Source organism: Zonotrichia leucophrys, chromosome Z, assembly GCF_028769735.1.
Source record: "Zonotrichia leucophrys gambelii isolate GWCS_2022_RI chromosome Z, RI_Zleu_2.0, whole genome shotgun sequence".
In the NCBI taxonomy this organism is placed as follows: Eukaryota; Metazoa; Chordata; class Aves; order Passeriformes; family Passerellidae; genus Zonotrichia; species Zonotrichia leucophrys.
In genome coordinates, this window is record NC_088200.1 from 35,325,662 (window position 1) to 35,346,307 (window position 20,646).

General features: G+C 39.8%; 1 protein-coding gene across 2 annotated transcripts in view; it reads right to left on the reverse strand.

Annotated features, from left to right (window-relative positions):
• Positions 1–59: 59 nt before the first annotated feature.
• Positions 60–20,646, reverse strand: part of PDE8B (phosphodiesterase 8B) — a 67,585-nt gene continuing 46,998 nt past the window's right edge. Inside the window, exons 11-22 of one of the 2 annotated variants that reach the window (XM_064736311.1) lie at positions 16,440–16,491; positions 13,526–13,603; positions 12,682–12,758; positions 11,347–11,511; positions 10,546–10,591; positions 9,978–10,113; positions 8,581–8,779; positions 7,408–7,625; positions 6,324–6,459; positions 4,017–4,184; positions 2,377–2,506; positions 60–1,835 (exon numbers count right to left, since the gene is read on the reverse strand). In XM_064736311.1, the coding sequence (XP_064592381.1) occupies positions 1,720–1,835; positions 2,377–2,506; positions 4,017–4,184; positions 6,324–6,459; positions 7,408–7,625; positions 8,581–8,779; positions 9,978–10,113; positions 10,546–10,591; positions 11,347–11,511; positions 12,682–12,758; positions 13,526–13,603; positions 16,440–16,491 (1,521 nt within the window). In that variant the 3' untranslated portion in view covers positions 60–1,719. The remainder of the gene's footprint in view (positions 1,836–2,376; positions 2,507–4,016; positions 4,185–6,323; positions 6,460–7,407; positions 7,626–8,580; positions 8,780–9,977; positions 10,114–10,545; positions 10,592–11,346; positions 11,512–12,681; positions 12,759–13,525; positions 13,604–16,439; positions 16,492–20,646) is intronic. The other variant, XM_064736312.1, reaches the window with a different exon arrangement.

The following is a 20,646-nucleotide window of genomic DNA, read 5'->3' on the forward strand; positions in this document are numbered from 1 at the left end:
TTCAGAATAGTTAAGGTACAACCACTAAAAGCATTAGTTCTAAATAAAGAAATGGTAAAAGCAAACAGTATACAGTATTAAAAAAGAGGTTCAACTTCTTTGAATAAAAATCCACTGAAGAATGTTGCCATAGATAACAGGAAAGAATGAATAACCATGCTTCACCAGAAACACCATTCTTTCAAATATACACGATGCGGCATTTTGATACACAGCAACCTGCCTTGGCTGTGACAAAAGTAAGGATCTGTTACAATTCTAACAAAAATATAGCCTCTATACATTCTTCTGCACATACATTTTATGAATGTTGCCTTTTGTTTCAGAACTTGGTACAAAACATACAAAAAAGGTTGGCACATATGTAAGCTACCTCCAGTAAACAGCATTGTCACTATTCTTCCATAGCAATCTATGCTGTTTGCTTTTTTTCCCCTTTTCCTTTACCCAGTTTGATTTTTGATACAGCACAGGGTAGGTGGACTGCTTCTTTAACTGCAGCCACAGCTCTGACAGTCTTGCTTGCAGCCTGGAGTGCACAGTGTTAAAAATCAGCAGTTCTGCTAGTACTTATTTACTAAATAGTCTGAGAATAGTCTAAAATTTAAACTCATGTTCTGCATGTGATTAAAATGAGATGTACAAAAATACACATTTGGGCCTTGGAAGCCTTAGCATAAATTTCTTATCTTGGAACTAATGAAGAAATATGTTTGATTTCCAACTGCTATACATATTTCTTGCATCACAAAACCAATCAGCATTTTATTAGGAGGATAAAGCAGTACAAACTACAATGTTTTTATAAATTATAGCCTGGAAAGTTCTTTTAAAAAGTGATAGGTTCATTCTAGAAGTAGCACAATAAATGAACTTGACATAAAATTTAGATCAGTTTAATAAATTGATGACCATGTTTACAAACACCATTTTTATAAAAAAGTATGGTGATCAAGTGCCACAGTAGTTTTTTGTGTAAAATTTGATGAAAACTTTTGTGATAACATCTGCAAGATGGCAGAGAACCATGTGGATGGCACTACCTAGACAGAGCATGCTTACTTTCCTGTATTATATGATCAATTTTAGAGAACATTGACTCCTACCACGATTTTATATAGAAAAGAAAGAAGAGGTGGTGCTGTGAGAGAGTCTCTGTAATAAGAAGGTGTTTTAAAAGGTGTCATGTTTGGGTTTTTTATGTATCCAATTTATTAAAATTTACTTGTTTTGCTGTGCATGTTCTCTTTAGAAGTATGATTCCCAGAGCTGAAGAACATTGACAGAATTGGAACAAATTTATGCTAAATAAGTGGGAAGTTTCTGTCCTTATTTGTTATGCTATTCTTACTCTCTTGGTGACTAGATTACCCCTCTCTCTGAAAAACAGTTGTGTAAAGTGTTAGTGAATACAGTTGTATCAACTACAAGATTCAACAAGTGCATATTCAGTATTAGAAACTAGTTTTAGAAGTACATTTTCTGCCACAAAATATTATTTCTGAAGAGCACTTAGTCATCTGTGGTTTATATAGCCTCTAAAAACATTTTTCTGTAGAATTAATAGAAGCTTAAAAATGAGTAAAATATTTCCTTCTTGTCATGCAGTCTTAATTTCACTGGAAAAGCAACATTAATCCCCTTTGTAGCCAAGAGTTTCTGTAAGTGATTCACAGTGAAACTGGTAGAGCAAGAGGTCTGGTTTTCTTGACTTGAGTATCAGTTGTTGTTTTCTGATGGGAGCCGGAGACTCTTGCACTTCAAATCATCCAGTGTTTTCCAGTGTTTGTAGTTATTAGCCAAGTGTTGCATCAAAACTGGCAGATGTGCAAATGCTGAAAGAATAGGAAAAAGAGTTTTACCATGTTTATAGAATGAGCAGAAGAACAGCCCAGCCTGATCTGAAATTGGCATTCTCCTACTCTCTTTTGTTCTTCCAATTCCTTAAAGTAATACTAAAAGAGGAGAGATTTGTGTGTGTGTGTGTGTGTGTGTGATTCTCTTTCAAGAAAATCCCTTTCCAAACGCATGGTGACTTCATTAAATTATGCTAACATGCAGCTATTGGTGGTCTTAGATTCTGCAGCTCAGAAGAAATACAGTGCCAAAGGAAAAAAAGACATAGATGAAAGAAAAAGCTTAGTTATAAGCCATTACTACTTCTCTACATAGATTGCCTGGTAAGTGCACAGCTTCATTGTGTGCAGTGAAACAGACTTCAGTGTCATGATTGCACAATATTTTGTGTTGTAATGCTTATATATGGGTACAGTCTCTGAAAAAAGTGGATGCAAGGCCACCTTGATATTAGTAATTTTGGACTGTAGTAATCTCTGAATCTCTGTGTCAGAGGAAGGAATTAAAATCAGTACTTACCATCCCATGCATCGAACATATCTGTTATAAAATAATCAATGAAGGAAATCTGGGACTTGGGGATGCTGCAGGTGTTTCTGTCAAATACTGGCATTACAACAGGCAGGCCCTGTCTCTTCTCTTCATCAGTCTAAGAAGACAAAACTCCAGTTAGCAACTAGAGCTTTGCTGACTTCCGTGCTGGAGTAGCAGAGGTCAAGGCATTAGATTAATTGCAATAGGAGATTTGAGACAAGCCTTAGAACCTTAGTTTCATGTGTGTTGTCTGGAACAGGAACTGAAATCAACATCTCTTCCCTTTCACAAGTACTCTTCATTACTGCAGTCCTGTGATTGCACTTAGCTCCAACAGGACAAACTGCTGTAATTTGGTGATTAGGGTACACCAGCTAAAAATATGGAAAATGGCGCTGTAGAGTCCTTTAGCAGAGAACAGGTTTGATCCCTGGTTTTTCCACATCTGTGGTGAGTGTTACAAACCATTTGTCTTTTAAGTAAGAAGAGATTGTTGCTGGTGCTATTCCTCTGCTTGTATCAGGTTATCAGGTGAATGAAAGTATAGGTAAGCCCTTTAACTCTGTCCCCAACTGGAAGAGGCCTGGTTTTCTTGCACCCACTGTGGTGCAAGAAAATCACCTCAGCAGTTTCTTAGAATGTAATTTGGAAACACATCCCCTTTTAAGTAGCACAGGCAACATTTGAAACAGAAATTGGCAGCAGAACAGTCTCCAAAATTAGCAGAGGTGAATAAACAGGAGAACAACTCTCTGAATCTCACATTGCTGCAAGCAGGCTAGTGCTTAATTTGGACAATTTAAAGCTCATTTATGATACCTTGACTGCTAGGGAGATACAACTTAAGTGATCTTTGATTTTTCTTAGGACATGGCAAAATTTATTCACTATGATTAAAATGAAATTCAGACATGTTTCAGAGAGTAGCTACAATTTTCTTTCAGGAGTAACTGCCAGGTGTGAATATGAAGGGTAGGCATGCCCACTTTTCTTTCTCTCCACTCATAGCTGTTATTTCCACACCATTACTGGGAAATAAAAGCTAAGATTTTATCAGTTGTTAATTAAAAAGGTAAAAGAGTGTTTCAGGAAGCTGGTTGCATTCTGGCAGAAAAACTGAATGTGAAGAAGGAAAGCTGAGCTTCCAGTACTGTCTGGACACATCCCATGTGGTAAGTATTTACACTGCCCACATGCCTGCACTACTTTTCTGCCTACTGTGATAGTAGTTGAGGTTCCATCTTAGAAGAGAAAGGGCAATCCCAGTAGTTCAGCTGAGGCATTGATCTGAGGGAAGGTATTGGAACAGGAAGCTAGAATGCTGACCATCTTGAATTTCAGCCAGTTGACTTGAGTAGGACTAATCAAATAATTTTGGTCAGATCATGAAAGTGTAAAACCTCCTTTCCACCCGTCTGGACAACAAGCTTCATGATAAGCAAACTAGCTAACTGCTTGGAGTGAATTCTTCTGGATGAAATTGAGGGGCCAGTTCAGACTGCAAACAAAAAACATATATCTGGACTCTGTGGTGACACTATAGGCAGACCCTATGTGGAACAGCAGATCAGCCAATGTGCACTTCTTTATATAATGTAATAGTTAAGTAATAAAAATATACATACCTGTGCAAAGTACTCCTCTGAAATCCTACCTGCCCATTCAATACATAGCTCTAGGGGGCGACATGGATTTGCTACATCTGCACATTTAATCATCATGCGCTTGATCAGTGTCTGGTTGTCTGGAAAATTCTTTATGTTGGTTGTGCATTCAGTGTTGCTGCCATCATTCTGTAAAGGAGAGTTGGTTACAGGGGTCATCCCTGTAAGACCGAGGGCATCATTATCAGCTCTGCCAGACTTAGGCACTAAGCAGGCACCCAGTCTATTGCCTTACAGTTTCATGCAGAGCACCAAGAACATGGAAAAGAAGGTGATGTCTGAGAACTGGTGCCTTGCTAAGTAAGTAATGTTAATCCAAATACATATTAGAGTTGTGGTCATTCTCAAAATTAGTATCAAAGTTTGTGAAATAAAGTGCCACAAGCTCTTTATCAGGTAGGATGTTACCTTCTCTGCATCCCAGCCTGGTCCTCTTGGGGATGAATCCCTTGATAGAGGATGCATCTCATGAGAGGGGATGCATTCACCAACTGTAAGCTCACAAACAATCCTCACTTCTGAATGTTTAAATGTAGGGATGGTGATGGTAGGGGACTGCTTCACTTAGGAGAGTTTCTGGAGTTAGATTTTTATTCCTAAATGAGAAAACTGAGGCAGACATGGGGCTGAATTGACTGGCACAATTTTTCACACAGAAAAGCAGGTCTCTTGACATTCAGTTTCAGAATGTTTCCAAGTGGACGGCTTTCTTTGTCTCAGATTTTGAACTTCAACCTGGAATCTTTGATCTCAGTTCCTGGTGAGGGTGAAATATTACATAACCTATGAGATTAACAGTAGGAAATCACAGGAGCAGCAGATTGACTGCAGAAATTCTCTGCTTGCTAGACAGTAAAATACCAAACTGGAGACCAGGTGGTGGTGATAAGGTATTGTTCCCAGTCTGCTATGGCATCATATTCTGGATCTTGAGCAGTTTAAAGGCACAGGTAAATTATGGAGTAATGAAAAGCCTCCACCTCTGCTCACATGGCATTAATGCTATTCTCAAAATAATATATTTGTGGGATTTTGGCCTCCCTCCACTGCTAAATTCAACTATTGAGTCAGAAACTGAATGTAAGTACTTTTTGCCACCACAACTAAATATATTTGTGGCTTGTGGGGAACTATTTTGCTGTGACTTTTGCAATTCAGGCATTAATCTTCTAATTTTATGTTTAGCAGTTAATCCTTTTTCAGCATGGGTAGCCCAGCAAAGAGCTGTCAAGTTAACCCTGTACCTTAACTGCTGTTCAAGACCAAAACCAGAAAGAGCCACAGCTAACAGTAAAGAACAGAACAACCTAATACTGAGGGAAAAGAAGAAGTCTGTGGCGCAAGTGGTTCTGTCCTTCATGTTTATTGTGAGATAAGTTCAGCAGCACTTGTGGTTTTCCAGCTCATATTGTGAGAGAGTGGAGCTCAGCAGTCCCTAGAAGCAGGTAATTTCAGATGACAGAATGCTGTCTTAAAAGTTGTAAATGGTACCCACAGTACAAAGTCCTATTTTGGATAGCTAGCAGAAGATATTTCTATTTGGTTTTAGCATTGCTGACCTTCAGTTTTGTCTGATTTTTTTTTTCATGTTTCCAACAAAGCATTATATTCACTAAGGTGCATTAAGACAGTCTTTCCTCAGGTAACAGATAGTTTCCTCGGACAGTCTTTCTCCAGGTGCCCTGGAGAACCTGGTCAGGTCTTGGGTGCTCAGCCTCGAGAGGGGGCAAAAGAAGGTAAGGAGGGGATGGGAAACTCAGAGACAGCTTATTAAATAAACCCTGGTGGAGCCTGAGAGTTGTAACTGTTATGCAAAAAGGCCTGGACATCTCTTGGTGAGTGCCGAGGTCTCAGGAAGTTATTCCTCGGGGCAGATTACACAGAGACAAAACTGTCGAGAAGGTTCTTCAGTTACCACCCTGGACTCAGACAAATCCCAGTGTTTGGAGACAGGATCATAGGAACAGGTGCCAACCTGGCTCCGTGCACAAGAATTTTCCATGTAAAACAACATCCACTCATATATTTCCTGAATACAAGATAGCTTTTAACACAAGGCTTATAAAATGAAGTGTTTAAATGAACTAAGAGCAGAAAAGAGAAAAAGCGTATTTTTTCACACTGCTGTGTGAGGCCACAAATCCATTTGTGTCATTTGGGCATTGCCATAATGCAAATTAATGCAAAGTGAATGAAAATGATACTTAAGGTTGTCTGGAAAGAACCTCACTGAAATGCCTGAAGGCATAAAGTCCTGCAAGCACTTACATGTGGGCTGGTCTCCTCAGATGCCATAGGCTTGTTGATACTGTTCACAAATTTGTTCACATGCTCAAAGTGCTTTGTCATCTCTGTTGCCAAAACCATATCAATAATGGCCTGTCGCAATGTCCGGTAGCGATTTCTAGGAAAGAAAAAGAGTTCTTGCTCATGAGCTTGCCAGACAGAGCTCTGCCCTTTCCTCATCCCTACCCACATGTTGCTACAAAACACTGCTCAGGGACTCAGCCACAGCTGGCACCTTCAGAGTTAGGAACAGTCTAAGGATGGAGGAATGTACAAGATCATGCCTCTCCAAGTTCCCCCCTGCTCTGTTACTTTTACCTAATGAAAATCCTGAGAAATCAGCAACAATTTACTTCTCAGTTTCATAATGCTGTAAGACTAAGATAACTTCTCCAGGAATGGCACCAATGTGTCCATATATGTTCCGCTGTATGTTAGTGTTAGCTTGGAATACAAATCTCAGGTTTTTTAATTATCTCTTTGGGGTCAGGCTCTTTCCCTTTCAGAGCTCTTTCTCTCTCACCTTGTCCCTACAAAAGCTGGAGTCATGCAGTGGGAACACCTGGGCTGCTTTTGCATGCCCAGCCAACCACAGGGAGCTTCCAGCTCTCCCAGAGTTTCATGTCCTCTGCTACCACCCTTTCAATTCCACATGAATGCAGTAGTGCTGGGATGCATAGGACCTTGTGCAAACATAACATGTAGCATCCAGATGCTGTTGTATAAAACATATCCCAAAAAACTATTGCCCAGGCTCCTTCAATGAAAAGGCAGTAAGCAAAGATGCAGCCTTGAGGCTGTTAACTCGACCAAGTTAATGGAATTCATAAAAGATTATTAAACATCTCTCTCAGCTTCCAATAATTACAAGTTGGAGGACAGAGCTGGTGAGGGGGAGATGAAAACCTTTTTATAAATCATGTCTATATAGGATTCCAGAAGAGGTTAAATTTTATTATCTGTATTTAAACTATGTATTCCTGTTTAGAAGGTAGACTCTCAATTTGCCCCAAACTGCCAAATAAGCAGTCCACACATGGACACTGCCCTTGTCCAGCAGACACACCTATCAATATTCTTGAAAATGTTGTATTTGCTGTCTTTTGTTGTAAGCTGAAACGCCAGTGCTGTGTGATGACTCTCTAATACAGCTGTGTCATTGTAAAGGACAGCTAATTCACTGCCTGCATTGCACAGGAAAGAGTTGGTCCGTCCAGGATGGTCTACATCATGAATGGTGGCAGCTATTAATGCAGCTACCTCATCTAGATGGTCCAGACTTCCCTATAGGAAGAGAGAAAAATTACAATGTGGCACAAAAATTACAATAAATATTTTCTGATAACTTCCAGGTACCCACAATTACACAAATGTAAACTTAAGCAGGCAAGCTACCTTGCAGTCATTTTCCATTCACTGTGCCCACAGATTACCTCCCACAAAATTTCCACTCCTACCCTTATCCACATATGCTTTCTTTAATGAAGCTTTTTACACTGCTGTCACCTGAGCAATATCTTCATATAGAATTCTTCAATGGATAGATGACCTAGTGGTTTCCTTCCACTTTGTATGCTTGCCTGAATGTACCTTTATTAACTCTGCTTCACACACCTTATGTTTTAGCACAGGATAGGGTAGACTGTTTCACTTGGAAGTAACCTACATGATCATTGGCCAACTGCCTGACCACTTCAGGACTGAACAAAAGTTAAAGCATGTTATTATGGCCATTGTCCAAATGCTGCTTAAGCATTGACAGGTGCGGGGCATCAGCCACCTTTCTGCGAAGCCTGTTCCAGGATTTAACCACTTAGTAAATAAATGTTTCCTGATGTCTACTCTGAACCTCCCTTGGCACAGCTTTGAATCTTTATCACATGTCCCATAGCTGAGTACCAGGAAGAATAACTCACACCTCCCTTTCCAAAGCTTTTGCAAAGCTTTTGTGAAGCTTTATTAAGAACTGTTACCTACAGCCAGTTACATGAGACAGAAAAGAGCCATGTTCCCTCCCCACCTCCATCATTGCTACTTAAAATGTAAATCTGTATAAACAGATTTTAGAGAAACTGGGTGGGCCTGCTTGCATCACAGGAAGACTTCAAGGACAGAGAGAGTTTATGACAGAGAGAGTATATGAGGACCATTATTTAAACATCTGACTTCTGGATGACACACATAAAATGGCAAACACACTGAAATCCTAACCCAAAGAACTCCTAGGTGATGGTTCTACCTTAACTCTCTCCTTCCCGAGAAAGAAGGCAGTAGCATGCAGGACATCTGCTGCATGTGTGGAGTTGTGGTATGAGTTGGAGGAATGGTAGTTGGCTTCAATGACCTGCAGCCATGCCCGCAGTGTTGCTTCCGAACAGTTTAAAAACTCAGAGACCCCAAACCGGGCAAAAACTTTTAAGCCCAAATACACTAATGGCCTGAAAAACAATAGAAGAAAAAAGCACTGCTGTAAAATAGGAACTTGTGATGTTCTAAAAGTGATACATTGAACACAGAAACCAAGACTTTTAAAAGGGGTGGGTAAAGTTTGGGATTTTAAGTTGCATATCTATCACCTCTAAAAAGCTGGGACAAGGCTACAAGTGACTGCATCTATCATCCTTTCAGACGTCATTTTAATGTTTTGTAGAAATTGTACAATTCCATCAGTTTCAAGAATTCCTGTGACTTCAGAGAAAACATCTTAAAACCCTTTTTTTGTGTGTGTTTAGTATCTGTCAATCAAACAAAATTCCATTTCTTTTTTCCTGAGGAGAAAAAGCAGACTGAGCATGACATGAGCACATGCCAAAGGCTAAGAAGTCCTAAGCCAAAAAAAGGTCAAATTTCAATTGTAAAGTGCTCTGTGGGTGTGGGTGTGTGTGTACAGTGCTGGGAATCCCAAGTGTGAAACAGTAAACAGAGTACAACCTCTAATCTTTTTGATTCTTAAAACCAAATCCACTCTGGGTTGTCTTTTACTCTGTGTTGCCTGTGAGAGAGTCCTATCCATCAGTTACATTCTTCCCTCCCGCAAGATGTCTTACAGAGCCTGTGAGCTGAGAAAGGCATAACCAAACCCCAGCATCTGCAGATTAAAACCAGGCAAATGCAAAATTTTAAAATGGCTATTTTATGCAAAGAGAGTACATAAGAACGGGTAGTCTGTTTGATTCTTTGCATCTTGGAATGAAAGCAACTTTTCTGTCTGGATGACGTGCTTATTTTTGCGGTCTGCATGACCTCAAAACTACTGACGTCTGTTTTCATTATAAGCTTTAAAATCCCAGTCTGTTGATCCCATCACTGGTTTATCCTCCATCCCATTTTTTTATCCCTATAATCAAAAGCTGCAGTTGCCTTAGATCTTCCCAAATTGTGGGATGATTTCGGTGAGGAAGGGGAGAGGTTTGCTTTTCCAGCAGGACCATTTGCACATGAGCAAGAAAAAGGGCCATCTGGAGGGCATCCAGCATGTGGCAACATCAGACTGCATTGAACAGTGTCACTGGGACAGAGTGGAACTGTGGCAAGCAAGACAGTTCTCACAGATTTGCTGTGTCTTGCTGCAGTTTTTCCAGAGCTACAGCTCCTCAACAAAATTTCTCTGGGCACCCAGGGAAAGGAGTCCAATACCTTTTATTTGTAACAGCCTCCAACTCAAAAATATTGAAGTCCCAACTTTCCTCGTTATCTAGGAGCTGTGCAATACAGGGTGGAACATCACTGATGGTGTTTGGCACTGGAAGGTGAGTATGGCTCAGGTTCATATCTGTTGAAACGGAATTTGGGATTAACACATTTCTGGGTTATTCCCTCTACACTACCACAGCCCCTCCTCAGAATTCCATTTAGAAAGCAATTCTTTTTCAAGAAAAACAACTTTTTTCCTTACATGAAAGAGTCTGTAAATGCCTATAATAGAAAGGTTTATTACAGAGCATTTGAACATAAACCAAAAAGATCAGTGAGCATTTCTTTGAGTGACAATTTGTTTTTTTGCTAACATTTTAAAATGCGTTATTTTAATTGTTTGAGCCCATTTCAACACCAAATTTGAGGCAGCCTGGCACTTCTGCTGCAGTCATTTAGACAGCCATTTCCACAGACATATATTCCACTGCAAATTAGCCTGAAGCTGTATGTTAGCGGTACTAACAAAAGAAGTCACACGTGCAAAGGGAAGTTTAAAATGGTGGCTTACTCTTAGAAAACACATACTCATTTCCTGACAGTCTTCTCAAACCATCCTGGAAAAGAAAGCAAGTTTATCTTAGTTTTTTTGTATCACTAGTTTCAAAAACACGACATGCATTTTAGGTACTATTCCTGGATACTAAAAGCAATGCTCTTATTGCAGCACTATAGCATAATCCTGGTTTTTGGGTCTTTCAAAACAAACATGAAAGGATCCCTGGAACACTGGTATGAGATCTCCAGAAAAGATATTAAATACACAGTGTATTGTCCACCTTGACCCTCTCATTGGCACCTCCATCATTCAAATTGGCGATTATAATTTATTTTTCATTTTCTTTATATTATTTTGGTGGGGATTAGCTCAGTGTCTATTAAAAATGAGTAAATCCATGACAAAATTTTGACAGTTTGTCTCTTGCAGCTGTTGCAGAACCAAAATTAGAGCTTGATTAAATCAACCTCACTGATACACTGGACTAACTATAAAGCAATCTCTCTAATCCCACATAAGCTTCTAGAGTTTCTATGAAGTATCTCCTTCAGTATCTTCTGAGAGACTGGATATAGTTTCTGGGGGCAAGACTGTTCACTGGTATCTGAGGATGAATGTGCACAGTGGACTGAAATGTGGCCATAGGTTACCACCTCCTGCAGTACTGCTAGTAAAGAGGCCAAAATGCTTAACTGAAATGGTGATGAATTACAAGTCCCCTTCCCATTGCTTGGGAAATTTTAGCAGAGCAAAGCAGTGAATTGTGATCTAGGACACTGGTCGAGCAGTTTTGTCTTTACTAATTTTACTCACATTCATCAGACCTCCAACAAGATCACTTGTGTGAGGATCTTCATCTTTGGTACCTAACTGAGGGGAATAAAGTTCTGTTGTTCGCAGGATTTCCAGAACTCTGTCCAATGCCTCTGCTACTGTGATCGGGCTGTTTTCCTGGGCAGCGTTAATTATGTTAATGACCTGAAGGCAGATTAAGGAGGCAGGCAAAGAAAAGTGAATGGCACCTTTTTCTTATTACAAAATTTTTATTCTTGTCTTGATTATGCTAATTCTCATCAAATTCAATGTAAGTCTCCACAACCCTTGAAGTACAACTCTGAAAATGTAAATTTGTGCTCAGATTTCCTGGTATCCGTCTGCTATTTTTAACTGGCAAACTCCTGGGAAGTGGAAGTAGAACGGCGTGAAATAGTTGCCAGTGAGTGGACCAAAAACCAGCAATGTCCCGGTACTTCAGCATATCCAGGTCTGCTCTGAAACAAATATTTCAATCCCTGAAGGAAAATCCAAACAAACAAACTCTTGGATGTGACTCAGATATGCTGATATTATACCATGATATTCTCCTTGTAGAAGTCAAGGGCAGAGAGCAGAAGGTACTGGACTGTAGGAGAAGAGGATGGCTCTTAGAAACCCACACTCTTCCTCAGCCACAATCTGGAAATGCAGCAGTGACTGCTCCTGGCTCTGCCAAGACAGTCCCAATGATGTCTTCTCCAGGAGCCAGAGGCTGCTGCACAGCCACTACAAGCCTCCCTGTGGGTATGATTGAGGATAAGGAAAAGTAAAGGAGCCAGCTGTTCTTACAGTCACAGTGGTGCTGGGAAGTGAGAGCTTGATGATAGCAAGAAAAGATAGGGAGAGAGGAAAAAATTATTTGAAAGTGGAAGATACCTGACACCCTGGTGTGTTACAAGTGACTGTGCAGCTGTTTTGTGACAGCAGAATTTGTGTGGCAGAGTGAAGAAAGGCTGCAGAAACTGGGGGAGACAGAGGATGGTGCAGATGCTCCCTTTTCTGCAGGGTATCTTATAAATATCAATAGTGAGAGCAAAGGTGAGACTGGAAGAACATCCTCCTACTCACACATGACCCAACAGAGCAGTGTCCCCTTCCTGCCAGAAGCCATGCATACAGCAGGACACTCTTCTCTCCCTAATATACTTCCTTATGACTAGCATTTGGAATGCCATGATGAGATGTAGGAAGTGCCAATAAAAACAAATTACTTATATCACTCTGTTAAATACAAAGTGCAGGAAGCCTCTGTCTGTCCAGAAACTACATACTTCCCTATGAGTGCAACTTGAAACTCTGGAGTTTGTGGAAAAGTCAGTGCTTAGGACTCACCTTTGTGATAGGAGCTTCTATTGTCATAGAATGAATCCGTGCCATTGAGGAGTAGCGTCGGGTCTGTAAACTTGGAGCTGCCATTAAAGAGCCATAGAGTGTGAATCAGATGACAGCATCTGAAGAGTGCAGAAGGCCAGGGCATAGCACAATGAAATACAGCCTCATGTTCCATTTCTCCTATGTTTTTCCTCCTGCAAGCTCTTTCAATGTACCACATAGTTTCATTTCTTGTACTGTTGTCTGCCTCCTTGGCAGCCACCCCTTATTTTTGCTGTCAGATTTTCCATCCATCCTTCACTTCAGAATGGAGCTGTACTGACCCTTCATGCCCTTTGATGCAATGGATCTCTCACAGACATGGCTTCTCCTTTAAGTCTGTGTGTGTCCCTCATCTTGGTGGTACGGTTGCTCTAATGAAAACCTTTCCTGCTCCCCACAAGCAGTGCTTCTCTTGCTACACACAGGGGCAGAAAGAAATCTCTGCCACCATTGTTCCACCCCAGTAAGCAGTCACAAATGGGGTCAGAAGTGTTGCTCTCAAGTAACCAGCAGCAATAGGCTCCTTCATGTTAAACATGAATAAACCGTAATATGTGTTTTGGAGCACAAGCTGCAGTTTTCTAAGAGAGGTGGCATTAATGCTTCACCACGCACTCTTAGCAAGCTGCTTCTGTCCCTTGGCACAGTCGCTCCTCCTCCCTGTGAAGGTATTTAGTACTGTCATGCACTGTATAGCAACGCTGGTACTTATGCTGGGACACTGCTTTGCAAATCAGAAAGAAATTTAACAGCAGTTATTTGTGTATATTTACAGTATTGTACATACAGTTTGCTTCCTTACCATCACTACTTTGAGATGTTATTGACTTAACATCAACTGAGTCTTTCCTTCTGTTCTTGCACTTGTAAGAACCAGATTCTGTAAGTACAAAACAAAAGCTTTAAAAATGTATCAAGTAAAGCCTCTACAAAATATCCATCTAAAATTTTGGAAATTTAATTAAGTGACCTTAACAATATCACACAACTGGAGGAAATACTGCAATTTCTGCACATCAGAACAAGGAACTTGGTGTCTATCAATTTAAATCAACTTGTCTCAAGTCACCTGGAAGGGTCTTTTGCAAGGAAGTTGAGATGCCTTATGGAACAGGAGTCTTGCTTCACCTAACTTTAGCTCTCTAAAAGCAGCAGTCTTGCAGGCTGCCACCATGTAAGGTTTTCAGAGATCCTGCTTCAGGAGAGATGTCTCAGGCAGGTGGGCTGAACCTCTTGTGTGAGTTCTTTTTGCTCTGCTCTGACCACTGAACAAGCCTGAGTTTAACTGCCTAAAACTTTAGCCAATTGAGAAGAGTCTCATCTTACTCTACACTCTTAAAACCAAAGCATGGTTCAGACTCTGACAGCTTTTGCTTTTATTTGCAATATATATTTATACCCTGTGTTTAAGGAAAATCTAACGTGCTGAAAATTCTTAAACAATCCATTTAGTTCTTCTGAATATTAGTTATGCAATAAACTTATTCTTGAAATGACTGTTTGCTAAAGCCAGAGAAATTATCACATCCAGTCAAGTTTAAAAGCTGGACAAAATGACAGGAAGGAGATTAAAAAAAAAAATCTGGTAAAATTTCATTTTTCTTCAGTACATTAAAGTCTGCACTCTCCCTTATGTTTTAAAACAGCAACTATGCTGTTTCCAAGAGTGGAAAATAGTGATACTACCTATTCTCAAGGTATCTAAAATGCCACTCAAGGATCAGAGACCCTAGCAGGTTTTCAAAAGCTAAAAGCGTTTCAAAAGATAAAAGCGTTTGAAGAGTCAAAAGTATGATTTTGATATTCTTAACATAAAGATGAATGTTCATTATAATGTCACAAGACAGGATGTATGCAGCCTCTCTTTAGCAAAATGAAATGTTAACATAAAATTCTCCAGAATTAAAAATTCATCCATCCTAAAAATTACTGAAATAGTTTCAGTCTTAATTCTCTTCTTCTACCACAGACAGTCTGGGTCTTCTTTGTTGTAGTCTGAACTGGAGAAATGGAAAGCATTTTCCTCTGTTGACACCTAAGAGCAGGGCATAGCCAATGCATGTTAAATTATTTTATTTATTCTTTCACTAACATTTGGATGACTTTATCATAAGGCACTTCAGTGGGAGCAAGCATTTACACATAAACATAGCTCTGAGTGGCTACAGCTGACAAAACAACTCTCCTTGTGTTAAATACCAACTAGCAAGTCAAATACTTTCCTAGTGCCACCCAGAGAGTCACAGGTGCATAAAAGCTACTCTCTGCCATACTGTGGTTTCATCTGTAAATATTTAAATGCCTATGTAATTTTTTTTTTTTCTTTACCTGGTGAGCAGAAAATCTTATCATCCAGGTTGTTACAAATCTCACACCACTGCAAACAGCATGATACACATGGATTACTCTTCTATGCTCATCACATATTGGTATATGCCCATGGCTCTGAAAAGTTATTCTTGGAGCACAGCCATGGACTGCAGGGAAGGATAACCTACATCACATGCTCTAAGACTGCCTACTTTCACTGCAGTGTTGTCATCAATGTGGTGTCACACCATGGGGCTTCCCAGGCTTGCTGAAATCTGTCACAATAATAAGCAAACTTAAAACATTAGCAAGCTAATATAAATGTGTTAGAAACAAGTGTCCTGCTTAATTTATGGGCTTCCTCATTTTCCTGTTTGCAGGACAGAAACAGCAAGAAGAAAATCTGCTTTTGTTACAGGGATACAGAAGCAAATGGTTTAACATACTGTGGATCAGTTCTGGCAGCAGCAATGGGAATGAGGACATCCAATTTCATATTGTCTCTTCTTCCCCCTGCCCACTGCTATTTAGCATCACAAAGCTCTCAGATGTTTCTATGTATTCTTAGGCTTCTTAAGAGAGCAGGGGATGTCAAGCAGTCACATCCCATGCTCTTAATATGTTATATCCTCCTCCCATGTGAAAACCAGAAGCTGCCTGAAATTGCACAGCAACGTTGTCTCACCTTTCATAGCAGGAAAGGCTTCAGGTGCCAGAAGGTTACAAGGCATGAGAATCTTTTCACTCATGATTATAAGACATCAGTCTGGCTGAGACCACTAGAGTCACAAGCTTAAAAGTGGCCTTAAGTACCTCCTTCTTCAGGGAAAAGGGGTATTCCAAACCCTACATAGCATTGGAGGAAGGAATTACTCCCTCATGCTCCACACTTCTAGTCAAAACCTCTCTGCAAAACCCAAGGAGTGCTGGAATGTGCTGTCTGTGAGTAAGCAAACCTACCTAAGACACAAGACAAGGGTTTCAGACATGCTGCAGCAACTCTGTGCTGACTGGAACTGAGCTGCTCAGGCCGGGACACCTCAGAGACAACTGTCTTAGCCTGTGCTGGGGCCAAACCAATGGCCTGCTGACAGGCCCTCAACAGGTGCGCTGGCACAAATCAGCACATTCCACATTTCAAACACAAAGAGGTGCCAAGGTACACCAGCCACAGGAACAAACCGTGAACTTCAAATGCACAGCAAGAGGTCTGCACAGGAGACTCAATTATTGATGGTTACAAGTCCAATTCATGGCGTGTTATCAGAGGCAGCTGGCATCTGTCCTTGGCCATCAGCTCTGACCACTGACCGGACAGGGGGAAGACACAACAATTCATTCTAGCAGAGAAGCCCGACACAGCCCCCAGCACAGAGGAATGTAGAGGTAAAGGGTAATATTCTAACCTGACTGAGAATTGTCTCCTGTGTGCTTATCCTCACGGTGACTCTTGTAGAGCTGGAGATAAGAGTAAAACAGATACGTAAGAAAAAAGAATACAAAAAACTTTAAACAGGCTGCATTCAACACTGTCCATATTCAGTATTTTCCATTCAGCTATCTAAAACAAATTGTTTGGCTAAGACTCTTCTTCAGGTGTAATTAGATGTAGAGGAGTAATATGAAAGCAAACAGATAGGCCATGCAGAAAATCATAGATACAAGTGCTTTTATGTACTGAATTCCCTTTTAATGCCTGTGTTTACAAGAGAACTGATACTCATTTAGGTACTGTTTTAAGTGCAAGTTGCATATGAAAGAATAAAATAAAACCTACAACATTATTTTTTGTCCTTTAAAAATATTTTTCTTAGAACTATTGAAGCTAATTTTGAATGCATCCTTTTATGGATAACTGATAAACTGGACTTCAAAAAACTCAGTTTTAAAAACTATTCTCCAGGAAATAAGGGGTAGAGGTAGTTGTCATTCATTAGACCTTTATTTTCAAGTAGTTTTAATCATTCTCATGAATTAATAATTAGGCATGGAATCTTAATTCTTTCTTCTTCTGAAACATTTTAGGTAGCTCCAATAGTAGGTATTTCAAGCTTTCTTAGAATTTAGATAGGATATTTCCATATATTAAAATTTACAGCTATGGCTTGGTCTGCAGTAACACAGATTAAATGTTCCTTTGCTTTTTTCATTCTTCTCAAAAACAAAAGTACTGTCCAGTTCATGACAGTTTAATACCTAATCACCTCACCACTCTCCTTTGTTGTGTGATTAGAAGAAAGTGTTTTGCTGTTGATAGGAAAGTTGACCAGAAATGGCAGTTCCTCAGGTTATTTCTTGAAAATTGGTGTATGATGTATATAAGTATAGCTAACAGAGTCACAGAGAAAGACTAGAAATAATGCTTACCAGGAATAATGCTTACTTTTTTACTGCAGTCACTAGAGAAGATACACATACCCTCTTACTTCAGATGAATAATTGTCAGTGCTTGACACTGTAATTACAAATTATTCAGTACACATAATATTTAGGAGTCCATTACTGTCATATGGTGACTGGTTGCTCTGACCAAATCCATCACCTGCCTGTAGCAATGCACTAGATTACATGGAAGCATGAAGTCCATGGCTGCAACCTGTCAGTTAAAAGGAGAGTATGACAAGGTTGTGCTTGTGTGCTCTTACTGGTCTGTATCAGTTTGTGACTGTGCATGCTGCAGGGTCCTCATGGGGATTACTCAGGAAAGAAAGGAAAAGAGTGATACAAATTCTCTTTTCTGTCATTCTGCCATTCTTGCACACCTTTCGTTTCTTCCTTTCTGCTATGAGGGGGAGAAACAGACAGTGAAAGGAGAAGAGAAGAAAATGGAAATTTTCTTCTTTCAAAATTCAGGCATGGCTTTTTGTAACGAATTAAAAAAAAATAAGAAAGGGAAACCCTTTGCCATTGCTCCATATAATTCTTTTTCAGGGGAGTGTAAGAACTGACTCTTCATCCAAAAAAATTTTAAAAGCTTCAACACCTCTCTTGTAACCATGTAGAAATTCTCAGAGAAATAATCTCATCCAAACAGAGCAAGGTTAAGGAAATCTCATCAAATATGGTACAGTGACAAAAGGCATCTGAACTGCTTGTTCTGGCCTCACTGGGGCTTCTTTCAAAGCCAATGGATATATCTCTTTCTACTGCCCAACTGGCAGAAACATAGTCACAGTCCTCCAAGTGCTTTACTAAAAAAATAAACCACCTTTCTGTTCTGAATACTTCTCCTCCCCTTCTGCAGGCATGTCCTGAAAGAGCCATGTAAGGTAAGTTATGAGGGCAGCTACACAGTTAATCTTGGGTCAATATGTTCTTGAAAGAAACAACACCTCTCTTGTAAATTTATGAATGTGAAAACACTGGACACTATCCTGCCAGGTCTCAAATTGACAATGGCAGCATTAATAATTACCTAGGCTCAGCACACAGGACTAGTCAGATGAAATTCAATCCTCATTCATAAATCTTCACTGTAAGAGTGCTTAATGCTCTTTTAGGTTTTTTTTTTTTTTTTTTCCATGCATAAATTTAACATGCTGGGTTTTTCTATGTGATAAATTTGGCATGGAAATACATGAAGGTTCCAGTGGTCTCTGATATCCCTTACAGAGGATGTTGGTACTGGCAAAAAACACATATACTTTTTTTAAGGTGGAAATGTGTAATGGTGTAATGATGTAAGGATGTTTTGAAGTCAACATATACTGTCTGAATGCTGAGATCAAGATGTTTAAAATTATATTGATTTAGTGAAACATTAGACATTTGACATCAAAATTTGAACTATGACAACTTTTACTGCTCTACAACTTAGGTAAATATTTAATTTGATTTCCTTTTATCCTTCCATAAAAATTTATCTGTAGCTTGAAAAGGAACCCTATTTTTTTAGTCTAAGGAAAAGTTCTACTGCTGCAAGTATTAAAGCATGGATATTAGGAAAACTGCATTGTCCAGGATCTCCTACAGGCATGAGATATTTCTGTGACAGAAGTGAAACAACAATTGCATAGTTCTATCAAACACACCTTATTTTTTCCCCAAGGGACGTAAAATCTCCACAGACCATACTTTCTGTTAGGCTGCAGTCTTTAACTTTTGTGGTAGACCTCTGTATCTGTGGAAAACCTTTTGAAGGCCATATTCCCTGGGATCACCAAATGTGTAAATCTTCCCAGGTCTATAGTGCTTAATTTATTAGCTTCTCATGAACCAGTATTAAAAAGACAGGTATGGATGATACTTTCCAGCAGTACAGGAGAATATGAATGTTGCTGTGGACACAAGTCCTTGTTTCCTAATTTCCCTTTTTCTCATTAATAAGGAGAGGCTTATGGGGCACGTGAAGTTCAAGGGCAGCATGGGCTGCAGCAACCATGAAGGAGTACAAGATCCTCCTCAGGGCATTGATGAGGGCACACAGTAAACTCACTACCATGGACCTCAGGAGAACAGACTTAGGCCCCTTCAGGAACCTGCTTGGTAGAGTGCCATGGAATAAGGCTCTGAAGGGAAGATGGGCCCAAGAAACCTGGTAAATATTCAAGGATCACCTCTTCCAAGTTCAGGAATGATGCTTCACAACAAAGAGAAGTCAGAAAAATGCCAGAAGGCCTGTGTGGATGAACAAAGAACTTGCTGACAAACTCAAACAAAAGAAGGAAGCCTACAGAGAGTGGAAACAAGGACTGGTAGCCTGGGAATAATACAGAGAATGTCTTACAAGCCAGGGATCATGTAAGGAAAGCTAAGGCCTGATAGAATTAAATCTGGCCAGGGACATAAATGACAGCAAGAAAAGCTTCTATAGGTACCTTGGTGAATTAAAGAAAGGTTAGGGAAAATGCACGCAACTTTATCACTGCTTTTATAAAACTCTGTTGCACTCTAGCCTGAGCATTTTAAAACATCCTGTGACTGTAAATGATATTTTGCTGTTAATACTAAAACACATGGTTTAGTTCAAAGGTGAAGTCAGTTTAAAATACTATCAATGTTATTTTTCAATGATAGACATTGAAATTTCTTCCAAGAATTATGCAGAGTTCTCCTTGATTTGTTACTACCTACCTCCACAAAAACTTGTGCAAGGGGGATGGTTTCAACAGTCAAATGCTACCGCCTATGAAATTCTTTTAGAAGTAGTGGTTTTCCAGTAATGTGTTAATATTCAGTATTGTTCTACTGAAGAAAGGGCATACTAGTGACTTTCTAAATACTTTTCATGCCTAAGTGTCTTTACCCACATGACAGATAAAAGCACATAAAATTCTAAATAAAACAAGATACATAACCCCTCTCCTAAATGACATGGAAACATATCCTATTTACAGAGCACGTGCTTGGTCTACAATCTCCTATCCAGCCACTCTCTATCTCACCCCTAGAGATCACATGCCAAAGACAGGCTTCGCTCCTTTGCTCACAGAAGTCTAGACTTCTTTACTCAACATGGCACTTACTAGAATACTTCTGGAGCAAAGTATGTGATATGATCATTTGCCTCAGACACCATCAGAGGGAGGAAGCCAGCAGAAGATGACAGCAAACAGCTCCCCACACTACCAGGTTTGTTGCAGGGGCAGCTGGTGTAGATTTGTGTCTGGACTG